This window comes from Hemiscyllium ocellatum (assembly GCF_020745735.1).
Source record: "Hemiscyllium ocellatum isolate sHemOce1 chromosome 40 unlocalized genomic scaffold, sHemOce1.pat.X.cur. SUPER_40_unloc_4, whole genome shotgun sequence".
In the NCBI taxonomy this organism is placed as follows: Eukaryota; Metazoa; Chordata; class Chondrichthyes; order Orectolobiformes; family Hemiscylliidae; genus Hemiscyllium; species Hemiscyllium ocellatum.
In genome coordinates this window covers 279,492-291,814 of record NW_026867532.1, presented here as the reverse complement: position 1 = coordinate 291,814, position 12,323 = coordinate 279,492, and the positions used below count along the sequence as shown (strand labels likewise).

The following is a 12,323-nucleotide window of genomic DNA, read 5'->3' as shown; positions in this document are numbered from 1 at the left end:
CCTTGGGGTGGGGGATTCTAGAACTAGAGGGGCATAGGTTTAAGGTGAGAAGTGTTTAGAGGGATATGGGCCAAGCGGTGACAAATGGGGCTAGATTAAGTTACGATATCTGGTTGGCATGGACAAGTTGAACCAAAGGGTCCTGAAGGACTCATGCCCGAAACGTGGATTCTCCTGTTCCTTGGATGCTGCCTGACCTGCTGCGCTTTTCCAGCAACACATTTTCAGCTCTGATCTCCAGCATCTGCAGTCCTCACTTTCTCCCAAAAGGTCTGTTCCCTTGCTGTACATCTTTGACTTATTCTCCACCCTTCTGGCACCAGTGCCTACCAAGGGTTAGAAGACTATGGCCAGTGCTTACCATTCTCACTTCTCTCAGCATCATCAAATACATCCTATATGTCCCAGTTGTACTACACTGTCTTTTATCCTGACTCTCTGTCACTACCAAGTCAATCCACTTCCACCTCTTGGTGAATCTGACTGTGTTAACAGGAAGCAATGTGAAAGTTGATGTATTGCGCCCAGAAACAGCCTCCAGGGCCAGAGGAAACAAAGGCAAACTTGATAATAATAGCAAAGGGAAGCTTGGAATTGAGAGCTCAGAAAAGGTAACATTGACTCTGGCCACTGCAGGCCTTTTTGCAGAACAGTCTGAGAAAGTCTATAGCCTTAAAACTTGTCCTTAAACATTTAGACTAAAGTGTAATGTTGAATTCTAGAACACATTTGCTGCACACTAGAAAATAGACAGGCAGGGAGGCACAGAACAAAAAGAGGGAACCAAAGTTATGCAGAAGATAAAAACATTTGTTCTCACCAAGTGATAACAGGATGTTCTAGGGGACCTCGATCAGATAAGCCAATGGGCTGAGGAGTGGCAGAAGGAGTTTAATTTAGATAAATGAGAGGTGCTGCATTTTGGGAAAGCAAATCTTAGCAGGATTTACACACTTAATGGTAAGGTCTGAGGGAGTGTTGCTGAACAAAGAGACCTGGGAGTACAGGTTCATAGCTTCTTAAAAGTAGACTTCCGGGTAGATAGGACAGTGAAGGCAGCGTTTGGTATGCTTTCCTTTATTGGTCAGAGTATTGAGTACAGGAGTTGGGAGGTCATGTTGAGGCTGTACAGGACATTGGTGAGGCCACTTTTTGAATATTACATGCAATTCTGGTCTCCTTCCTACTGGAAGGATGTTGTGAAAACTTGAAAGGGTTCAGAAAAGATTTACAAGGATGTTGCCAGGGTTGGAGGATTTGAGTTGCAGGGAGGGGCTGAATAGGCGGGGGCTGTTTTACCTGGAGCATCGGAGGCTGAGGCGGTGACCCTGTCGAGGTTTATAAAATCATGAGGGACGGAGACAACTAACTTTCTGCTTACTTGCTATGGATTGAATTTTTAATTGCAGTTTGAGACTTTATGATGATTTTGAGTAGTCATTACTGGTCATGAATTGCAAACTCTAAAAGGTAATATTGATGAAGCTTTAACTTACTTACTGTTTCTACAGACTGCCCCACTTAATTCTAACTAATCAGATCTTAATTCTTATTTGATTTTGAATCACAACCTTGAAAAGAAAGCATGTTTAATTCGAGACTAATGAATCAGTTTAAATGCAACCTTCTGGTAACATCTCAGCCTCAGGTACAGAATGATTCACTGCTTAAGATAAAAAGCTGGCGTCTGCTCTAAACTTAAAAATTATTCTAAACCTAACAATGAAGATTAAATTCGATTCCCTAGAGTGTGCAAACAGGCCCTTCAGCCCAAAAAGTCCATATCGACCCTCCGAAGAGTAACCCAACCAGTCCCATTTCCCTCTGACTAATACACCTAACACTATCAGCAATTTAGTGTGGCTAATTCACCTGACCTGCATGTTTGGACTCTGGCAGGAAACTGGAGCACCCAGAGGAAACCCATGCAGACATGGGGAGAATGTCTGTGTGGAGTTTGCAGAGTCACTCAAGGCTGGAATTGAACCGGAGACCCCGGTGCTGTGAGGCAGCAGTGCTAACCACTGAGCCACCGTGCCACCCAGAGATTCTGACACAATCTGTCAGGAAGCCATTTGAAGGTCAAAAGTTTGCCCTCCTTGCTAAGAAGCCATTTTGTAAACAATTGTATCTGACATGCGAGCTGTGCAAGGTTACCTCATGAACTCTTCAATTAGCTCAGAGTGGTACCTCTTTATGGTAGGAACTGATCTCACCAGCAACCGCCTAACTCGGCTGGATTTCTTTTTCCCACCTGATAAATAGCTCAAGGCCTGGAGGATCTGTCAATTAACTTCTTTCCTTACGATTAGTCTTTTACTGTTATCTGTTTAATTAAGAACATGTAGTATTTTTTGTAAACTTTTTGTATAAAGGAAGCCTGTTTGTGACAGTAAGACAGATTAACCTGCTAGGGCTCTTGTACAGCTGGTGCCCTACTTTCCTGGGTTATTAGAACCTAGTTAGTTTAGCTTTTAGGTATCGGAGTTACTTTAAACAGTGATGCTCTTGGTAAATAAAGGGGATGACCAAAATTAAACTAAACTGCCTGTAAGAGGTTTTTATTTTAAAAAAAAATATCTGGCACAAACCAAGAGAGGCTTACAGATTGAGTCCACAAGGGATTCCCTGAGCTGACTCAAATCTGTACTTTACCAAGTCCAGTAAAGTTTATGATGCAGCATAATATCATTTTATTTATTTCCCTCATAGCCTGGAACTCAACATTTGTTCAAATGGTCGATTGATGGGCAAAAGGAATCAGATATTCTACTCATTATCATGTGAGAACTTGCTGTGGATCCACATGCTCTGCACTGCAACACCACCACACTTCAGATGTACTTCCCTAATCCTAATGTGGTGTAGGTTTGAGGCTGTATAGCTGACTCGTGCTTCCAATTTTATATTAATGCTAGGGTATTTCTTAGTTGTGAGAGGCAGTGCATAAATACACACTTTTTGTTTAAATCACGCCCAATTACTTCAGTTCGCCCCAACTCTGACAGTGCCCACCTGAATTTCAATGCACCAAAGTCTAGGTGTACAGTACATCAAAATAATTCTCCAGATTATTTCCTTCATGTTTCTGAAGAAAAGGTACTTTTGGGGTGGGGTGGGGGGGGAAAAGAGAGTTTGGGAGCCAAGACCAAAGGAATTCACTTGATACAATTGAGAAGTGGTTTTCTTTGAAAGTAGACACTAAAGTTTTAGTACTTTTGACAAATAGGTGTTTGACAATGCTTCAGGAAACAGCAGGCATATGGTAAACTGCCACAGACAGCAAGATAATGACTAGATCATCAGTTTCACTGGTTTTGATTGAGGGATAATACTGGCCATGACACCACACCGAGCTCCTGTGATCACCCTCAGAATAGTGCAATGGGACTTCTAACATTCACCACAGTTGGGAAACTTGGGTGCAGTGACTGAACAAGTTAAAAAGCCTAACTCAACAATAACTCAGCAAGAGCACCCTCCCAGGTAGGCAGAGACCAGTTAATGAAGTGACGGAGAGACAAAAACCCTCTTACCCTTTAAATTTTGTGTATTTACTTTCACAAAATCCCCAATGTTGATTTCAAATGCTGATCCTCAGTATTAGAAGGGTAAGTGTAGATGAAGGGCATATGGGTATCTAAGTGATGCTGGGAGAGCTCAATACTGAGAGTGCAGAATGGAAACCTTTCACTTCCCTTGGGAATGAGGGCGCTCAATTGATGAGTGCAAAACAACAGTGCAGCTTTATCAACAAGGACTGGAAAAAATAAGCACATTAGTTGGCACTTTGTTTTGCACTGATCCTCCTTGCCCTATTCAAGGGGCTGAATCTTGCTGGGAAATGGTTACAAAGCCTTGTTCAGACCTCCAGTCCTTTGCTTCAATGACTATCCTAATAATTGAGCCTGGTTCATCAATTGAAGAAGGGCATTGTGGTTACCCACAAAATGGCCTCAACAATTTGCTGAATGTGCACAGTTCTGGTCACTATATTTTCATAAAGGACTCATACACACTGGAGAAAGTGTTACAAAGGTTCACAAGGACGCTACCAGAACTAAAAGTCCACATTGATGAACAGGCAGGAGCTATTTCCTCAAAAAAAGAGAGACAGAATTGTGTTAGAGGTCTTTGGTAGGGTAGATGTTGCCAATTATAGATGAGGTTAGACTAGGAGGCATCAATACAATTATTAATTTCATTTGGAAACTCAAATTTAGTCCCTCAGAGTAGGGAGAATGTGGAACTTGCTCCCAGAAGGAATGATAGAGAAGAAGCGCTATCATGAAACTGTTGGGCTGAATAACCTGTTTCTACAGTGCAAATTCTCAATAATCCTGTTCTCCCATATCAAGCTAAGCCAAAAATAACAATCAACCTCATTTTGCTGACTACCACTGGCTTCTCCCCACTGCAAACATAACACACTAGGCTTCGGTCACAACCACCACCAAACAAACATAGCTGAACTCCATCTTATTGCCAGTGTGCAGGAAATATCATTGACGAAAAATCATTCAAGGCCACAGCAAAGCCTTGCTCCACCAGAGGTACAGCACCCAGAGGCTTCTCACATTAGCCCAGTCCTTTGTTCTGTGCCTATCACCCCCAACAGTCCGAGTTCTAGGCTCTCCATTTCTGTGATATAAGAGTGGTCTTCTGATACATTAGACTGGCAGCACACTCTGGTCTCCATTTGAGGCTTTGGAAGTTATAGAACATGTGACTACAGCCAATATTTTTGGACTCTTGTGGGACTTGTGGCCCCCTCATCTTTGGGTGGGATACATGGAGATGATTCAAGATGCTGAAGGAATACCGTTCAGTAGCAGGAACCAGCAGATAATGAATGAAGGCATTCCAGTTATTTTCTTTTTCTGTTTCATGTCTTCTGCAGACTTATTATGAATGCAACTTCATCAGCTTTGCCCAACTCCTGAGAACACATTATTTTTAAACCATCCTGCAGTGTTGAGGCTGACTGCTGCCCTGCCTCTCCATCAGCTTTGGAATTAGCATAGGCCCCAGGTTGGAAGTTTTACGCCTGTGTTGCTGAGGGCTGCCTGACTTCACCAGGCTGTCGAGGAGCGACGACAGGGTTTATTTATAGAACATACCACTCAAGGCAATCCTCCCTTTTACAGAACTTCAGACTTTCACAAACACAAGGCACGGAAGAAACACAATCTTTCGCAAGCACAACTGCCGTGAGAACCACTTCTGAACAGGAGAAGGTCAACATTCTTGCTCAGCTGTGGCAACAGCCACAGCTGCTCAATGCTTGGCTGTCACTCTGCCTGATCAAAATGACACCAGAGATTTAAGGAAGGGGTCATTTGGTCCTTCAAGCCTGGTCTGCCAATGAGATCACACCTGACCTTTGACCTCAAGTCCACTTTGCCCACCCATTTCCCATATTAGTCAATTTCCTCGTGTCCAGAAATCTTTCAATCTGTCTCAAATATAATCAACAACTGAGCACACATCTTTTGGTTAGGCGGATTGCAAAATATCCTAAGTCCTTCAAGCAAGGACAATACTATTCATCTTCGACCAATCCTTTGTTACAGCCCTAGTTCTAGACTCCCCACTTCTGAGTTTGGAGGTGGGGGGGGGGGGGGCACTATCAAAAACTCCCAACGATTTCACACATTTCAAATGCTAACTGCTTGACAACACAGGACTATTCTATTCAGTGTCTCATCAGACAGCAACAATTCCAGCCCAGAATGTGGCAAACATCTGTTGTACCACTTCCAAAGGAATGATATTCACCAAAGATAAAGAAGAAAAATGCAAGACAAAGAATAAAAGGATCTTCTCTCCAAGCAGGAAATCAATGATATGGAGTTTAAATTCCATCGAGATTGAAGGTCACAACTTTTCAAGTAGAAGGAAAGAGTATTCTTCAGCCTGAGATCAGAAACCTACTGCAACCCAAAAGAAATAAAGCACGTAACTTCACCCCATCCTTCCTTTATTGACACACCTTTCAGGTAATACAGGGAGCTCTATAGTGTACCTAACCTGTGCTGGGAGCTCTCGATGCTGACACTGGGAAAAAGTAGGGGGACACACCATCAGGCTATTGTTAGAGGGAGCTCTACACTGTGTCTAACTCCCATGTCGTAGCTGTCCTGAGTGCGCGATGCTGACATTGCGGGAATGACAACAAGAGAGAGTCCTCATCCCCTAGCAGCCACAACCGAATGGCTGAGCAGACTCAGTGGGCCGAATGGCCTAATTTCTGATCGTCTGTCTTATGGACAATCTCTGCCCTAGTCACAATACTCAAATTTCTGATCAAAACAGTAAATTTCAACCAACCGTTTACCTGCACACAAATGACAGCACAATTCTTCCAACAAGCTGTTAACAACTCAACACAACTCAACAGGCAGAATATTCCCCACAATCCATGAGGACTTTGAAAGGACACAAATTAGGATCTAACAGTACAGACAGGAAAGGAAAAAAAAAGTCAAATTACAAAATCTTCCTTTCTTTGCCCTCCTCACTCTTAACATACACCTAACCTCCTAACTCTGTGACCTCTGTACCCCCTCAGTTCTGGTTTCATGAGCATTCTGATTTTAATCACACCATTATTTTGACCATGTTTTCAGTTGCTGGAAATCCTTCCCTGATTCCTTCCACATCTCTCTCTCCTTCAATACATTCCCTAAAACGTCCCTCTTGAGTGATGCTTCTGATCACTCACTGTCCTAATACCCACTTCCACGGCTTGGGACCAAACAAATTAATTTCAGTTCCTGCACAGGTTGGTGGTGGGCTTGGAAAGTGAAAAGGTGCTTTATGGGTAAACACAAGCTGTTGCTGTTTCCTGTTTACTTGCAATCTTGTGCGAGTGCTGACGAAAAAGGCAGAAAGGTCTATGAGAAAGACATTACCACAAATATAGTCAAACACACCCATGTACTGAGGCGGTTTCAAAATGGAGACCATGAAAACAACCAGAATTACTGTCTCAATAGGCCCACTTTTTATTTTCTTTGTATGGGGCGGGGGTGGGAGAAGAGAAGGAGACATATAAGGGGAATAGTTAGTAAGTTTGTAGATGACACCAAAATTTGGAGGTGCAGTGGACAGCGAAGAGGATTATCTCAGATTACAACAGGATCTTGACCAGATCGGCCAATTGGCTAAGAAATGGCAGACGGAGTTTAATTCAGATAACTGCAAGGTGCTGCATTTTGGAATGGCAAATCTTAGCAGGATTTACACACTTCATGGTCAGGTCCTAGGAGTGTTGCTGAACACAGAGACCTTGGAGAGCAGGTTCATAGCTCCTTGAAAGTGGAGTCGCAGATAGATAGGACAGTGAAGGCAGCGTTTGGTATGCTTTCCTTTATTGGTCAGAGTATTGAGTACAGGAGTTGGGAGGGTCATGTTGCGGCTGTACAGGACATTGGTTAGGCCCCTGTTGGAATATTGGGTGCAATTCTGGTCTCCTTCCTATCGGAAAGATGTTGTGAAACTTGAAAGGGTTCAGGAAAGATTTACAAGGATGTTGCCAGGGTTGGAGGGTCTGAGCTACAGGGAGACGCTGAACAGGCTGGGGCTGTTTTCCCTGGAGTGTCGGAGGCTGAGGGGTGACCTTATAGAGGTTTATAAAATCATGAGGGGCATGAATAGGGTAAATAGACAAAGTCTTTTCCCTGGGGTGGGGGAGTCCAGAACTAGAGGGGCATAGGTTTAGAGTGAGAGGGGGAAAGATATAAAAGAGACCTAAGGGGCAACTTTTCACACAGAGGGTGGTACGTGTGTAGAATGAGCTGCCAGAGGATGTGGTGGAGGCTGGTACAATGACAACATTTAAGAGGCATTTGGATGGGGATATGAATAGGAAGGGTTTGGAGGGGTATGGGCCGGGTGCTGGCAGGTGGGACTAGATTGGGTTGGGATATCTGAGTCAGCATGGACGGATTGGACTGTTTCCGTGCTGTATATCTCTAGGACTCTATAACTGCCTCAGTAGGTTATCCCACCACGGAAGCTGTAACAGAGCACCTTTACAGTCATTGGGCATGATGGTATACAGGAGACAATAGAGAAGCACAGACTTGGGGCTTGAACCTATGCGCTCTGTTAAAAGGACAGAAACAAAAAACTGTTCTCTCGTCAGTTTTGTCATTTCAAGACATCCCCAAGGCATCGCGTAGCCAACAAAGTGCTCCCTGAGCATTGTACTGGAAATCAAGTGTCGCACTACAAGTTCCTACACCTGATCAGCTAAACCTTGACTCCATCCACACCTTGACAAGTGGCCACTCAGCCAAGACTCCCCTCTAATAATGGAATGCCCAGCTGGATCAGAGTTAGCAACATTGTGTTTACTGGAGCAGTGGAGTGGTGTGTGCTGTCACCTGCTTAACCCAACCTGTGCACCCGCACAGCAATATCAACAAATACTCACGGAAAAACGAAGAACAGGGAGGTGGAGCCCACAAGAAAGGTGGCAGCTGCCGACACCGGGATGTACTTGCTGGGTTTGAATTTCCTCTCCGTTCCCAATGGCATATTGCTCGGTCAGCAATCCTGCTCAGCAGCATAGCCCAGGGTAACTGTTGTGGTGGGGGAGGGACAAGGGAAGAGATAGTCGTGGTGGGATGGGATGAGTCACTGACTGAGATCCTGATGTGCCCAGCACAGCATGGGGGGGGGGGGGGGGGGTAGACAAATGGCAGGAAGAAACAGTCAAAACTGGAGAAATGAGTAAAAGGACAAGGCAGATGAAGAATGGAGGAAAACACTAAGGATAGATACAGAGTGTGCCGAGATGGGCAAATCTTGATTCCACACCAGCTGAAGATGGGGTGCAGATTTGGTGCTCTTTTGGCAGAGGTGAAGGACTGTGTGCTCTTTTAAGAGACAAACGCACAGACCCAAAACCTGAACAAAGCTCGGGAACTAGGAAATCTAAATGGGAACTGCTCCAAAATGAGAGGAGGTGCTGAAACTAGATGGAGGAACTTATTCAAGATAAGACAGTGAAGACACTACACTTCACACCAGGATCGACCAACCTATAACATCAAGTTGGAAGAGTTTCAGGCAAGTTTGATCTGGGTCTGGAAGCAAGAAAGTAAGAACCAATTTAAGGAATAAATGGCCATTTATTTTTCTATCCAATGTAGCTTTCTGTTGGCGATGGACAAAATAAGGATTTCTATCAGGGATTTCTTTCTCATGGGATACCAACAGGAAAACTGGGGCCTTTTTGGACAATGCAAAATCCAATTCTTAGCAGCAGCTGAGGTTGATCTTCAAGATTACAGGAGAGTAGGGATGTGGAGGGGAGAATAAATCAGACATTGGAGCCTGGTACTAAAATGGATGGAATGGCTGGAACTCAGGTAAGCAAGCTGACAATTAAACAGATTATGGGGGTGAAGGAGCTGGAAATCAAGGCAGAACTCTAGGATCAGGCAGTGCTCGAAAGGTATGAGACGGAGTGGGGGAGGAAATGTGAGGGGCTATGCCAGCAAGGTTCTAAATCTAATTGCCAAAGCAACAGAAAAATCTTTTCAATTCTTTTCCACCGCTGCTTTATAAATCTTTGCCACTGTATCTGATTCCCCCACTCCGTCTCCTTCCGATTTCAGACTGTCAAGGCAGCGTTACAGGAATTCAATTCTTGATCGTAAAACGGCAAGAGTCTCTTTGCACGTGTAGAACAGAAACACCAACTTGGGAGCAGTTGGGTGGGTTTTGAGTGGAGTGGTGCAGGAGATTACAAAAAAAAGAGTACAACGAAAATCAGCAAGTGCATAAACGACTCTCTCCTCCTTTTAATTTCCTTTCCTCGTCTTTTCTTCAAATATGCAGAAACCAGAAATAAATCTAGTGGGAGCAAACACACCAAGCAAACCAGATCAAGATCCAGTGACTATCCCTTTCAAATCCAATTGGTCAGAAACAAACAAACAAAAAAACGTCGATGCTGACGACTGTTGAGCCAAGAGACTGGTGATGATACTCTGAATTCCTCCACTTCAACCAAACGTTCCCACTTGATCTCAAGTTCACACATGTAAGTAAATTCCAATCCAATTTGAAATCTTCCTTCTGTCTGCCTCTCTCGTCTTGAAGAGAATTCCTAGAAAGGAGAATCAAACCCAAAATTGCTTCCCGAACAGCCAAGGAGAGTTCCTGAATCACTTATAAAACAAATAACCTGAGCGATGAAGCTTCAAAAGAAAATAAGGAAGAGGTGGAAGCACTTCTGCTTGGCTGACAGTCAGACTTAAATTCCAGTTGCAGTGCAATATATTAACCGTCTGTCTTTTAAATCAGCAGACACACTCTTTGGCAGGGAGAATCGTCAAATCCCATCCATCCTTTTGGTGAGGCCACTTAGTCTTGGAGAGGTCAACTTGCTCCCCTCCTTTCTCCTCTTCTTGCTGAGGGTTGAAGAGAAACAAGACAATTTTAAATACGTTCATTCCCTGTAAGAGGAAGTGTCAAAAACACAAACCAGCACGCCTTAAATTTTCCCCTGCAGGATGCTTTTAACTCAAATTCCTGAACATTAACTTTTTAAAAAGAAAATGGAAGTTCGTAACTGTTTCCTTTTCGTAATTTCAAAGTTAAAATAGTCTAATCTTTTCTAATCTCGAGTCCGTTTTTCTCCTCTCGATGTCTTTGACTGAATAAATCTTAAAAACTACATCACCACAGCTTAAAAGTGAAAATAATGATTAAAGGCTTGTTTTGAGAAACATCAAAACCTTTCATCCTCGTAATGACACAGAGAAAAAGGATTCACAACTGACAACTGCTCTGCCTCTCCTTTTAAAGATTTAACATTCTTATTTAAAACTGAAAACGAAAGCGAAAAAGCAGTGACATCCATTTCCTTTCCGCTCTCCCAGGTGTTCAATTCTCCCCTTGAAATACTCAAAGAGAAATAGAGAGACTTCTTATTCTTTGTGTTTGGCGGACAGGTGGGGGGAGGAGGAAGAAATGAATCCATCACAGTTTGAAAACAAGAGATATTTTTCCTGAGGACAGTTCGGCCTTAATTTTCCTCTCCTTCCCAATCCAATGCTTATTCCCCCCTCTTCAATCCTGTCTTCAAAATTAACACAGGGGTGAAGATATCATTCAGAGTGGGAAATAAGCCAGATGGAGAAAGGGTAGGGTTTGTGCATCTAAGTTGTAAGAGTTGGAGAGGAGGAGAAGGGGAGAAAGCAACTGTGAGGAACAGGGGAAAACACAGAAAGGGAAAATACAGGCGGATGGGAACACTGTGCAGAATGGAAATTACAAAGACAGCCGGGATAAATCTGAGAGGGGGGCGAAATCTGAGTCAAGGTGGGAAAAGTTGAGAGGGGAGGAAATTGAGAGGGGGAGATAAATTGGTGAAGGGAAACCGAGCAGATGGCGGGGGAAAAGAAACCTTGTCAGGAGGGGAGAGGTTGAGGACAGGAGGAAAAATTATGAAGGAAAAAAAAAATGAGAGAATAGGGGCAAAAATTAAGAGAGTGGGAACAAAATCCAAGAGGGGGCAAAAATTAATCAGGGGCAAAAACTGAAAAGGGGAAGGTATGGGAGGACAGCGGAGGGGGAGGTTGGTGAGAGGACGGGGGACGGGGAGGGGGGTGAGAGGACAGGATGGGGGGTGGGAAGGGAGGGGGAGGGGAGGACATGGGAGGGGGAGTGAGAGGACGGGGGTGGGGAGGGGGAGTGAGAGGACAGGGGGAGAGGGAGGGGGAGTGAGAGGACAGGGGGAGAGGGAGGGGGAGTGAGAGGACAGGGGGAGAGGGAGGGGGAGTGAGAGGACAGGGGGAGAGGGAGGGGGAGTGAAAGGACGGGGGGGAGAGGGAGGGGGAGTGAGAGGACGGGGGGAGAGGGAGGGGGAGTGAGAGGACGGGGGGAGAGGGAGGGGGAGTGAGAGGACGGGGGGAGAGGGAGGGGGAGTGAGAGGACGGGGGGAGAGGGAGGGGGAGTGAGAGGACGGGGGGAGAGGGAGGGGGAGTGAGAGGACGGGGGGAGAGGGAGGGGGAGTGAGAGGACGGGGGGAGAGGGAGGGGGAGTGAGAGGACGGGGGAGAGGGAGGGGGAGTGAGAGGACGGGGGGAGAGGGAGGGGGAGTGAGAGGACGGGGGGAGAGGGAGGGGGAGTGAGAGGACGGGGGGAGAGGGAGGGGGAGTGAGAGGACGGGGGGAGAGGGAGGGGGAGTGAGAGGACGGGGGGAGAGGGAGGGGGAGTGAGAGGACGGGGGGAGAGGGAGGGGGAGTGAGAGGACGGGGGGAGAGGGAGGGGGAGTGAGAGGACGGGGGGAGAGGGAGGGGGAGT

General features: G+C 45.3%; 1 protein-coding gene across 4 annotated transcripts in view; it reads right to left on the bottom strand.

The window, feature by feature from the left end:
- The window catches only part of LOC132808829 (palmitoyltransferase ZDHHC5-like), a 61,176-nt gene that overhangs the window by 47,626 nt on the left and 1,227 nt on the right, over window positions 1-12,323 (bottom strand). For all 4 annotated transcript variants that reach the window (XM_060822266.1, XM_060822267.1, XM_060822269.1 and 1 more), the window contains exon 2: window positions 8,441-10,427. In XM_060822266.1, the coding sequence (XP_060678249.1) occupies window positions 8,441-8,544 (104 nt within the window). In that variant the 5' untranslated portion in view covers window positions 8,545-10,427. The remainder of the gene's footprint in view (window positions 1-8,440; window positions 10,428-12,323) is intronic.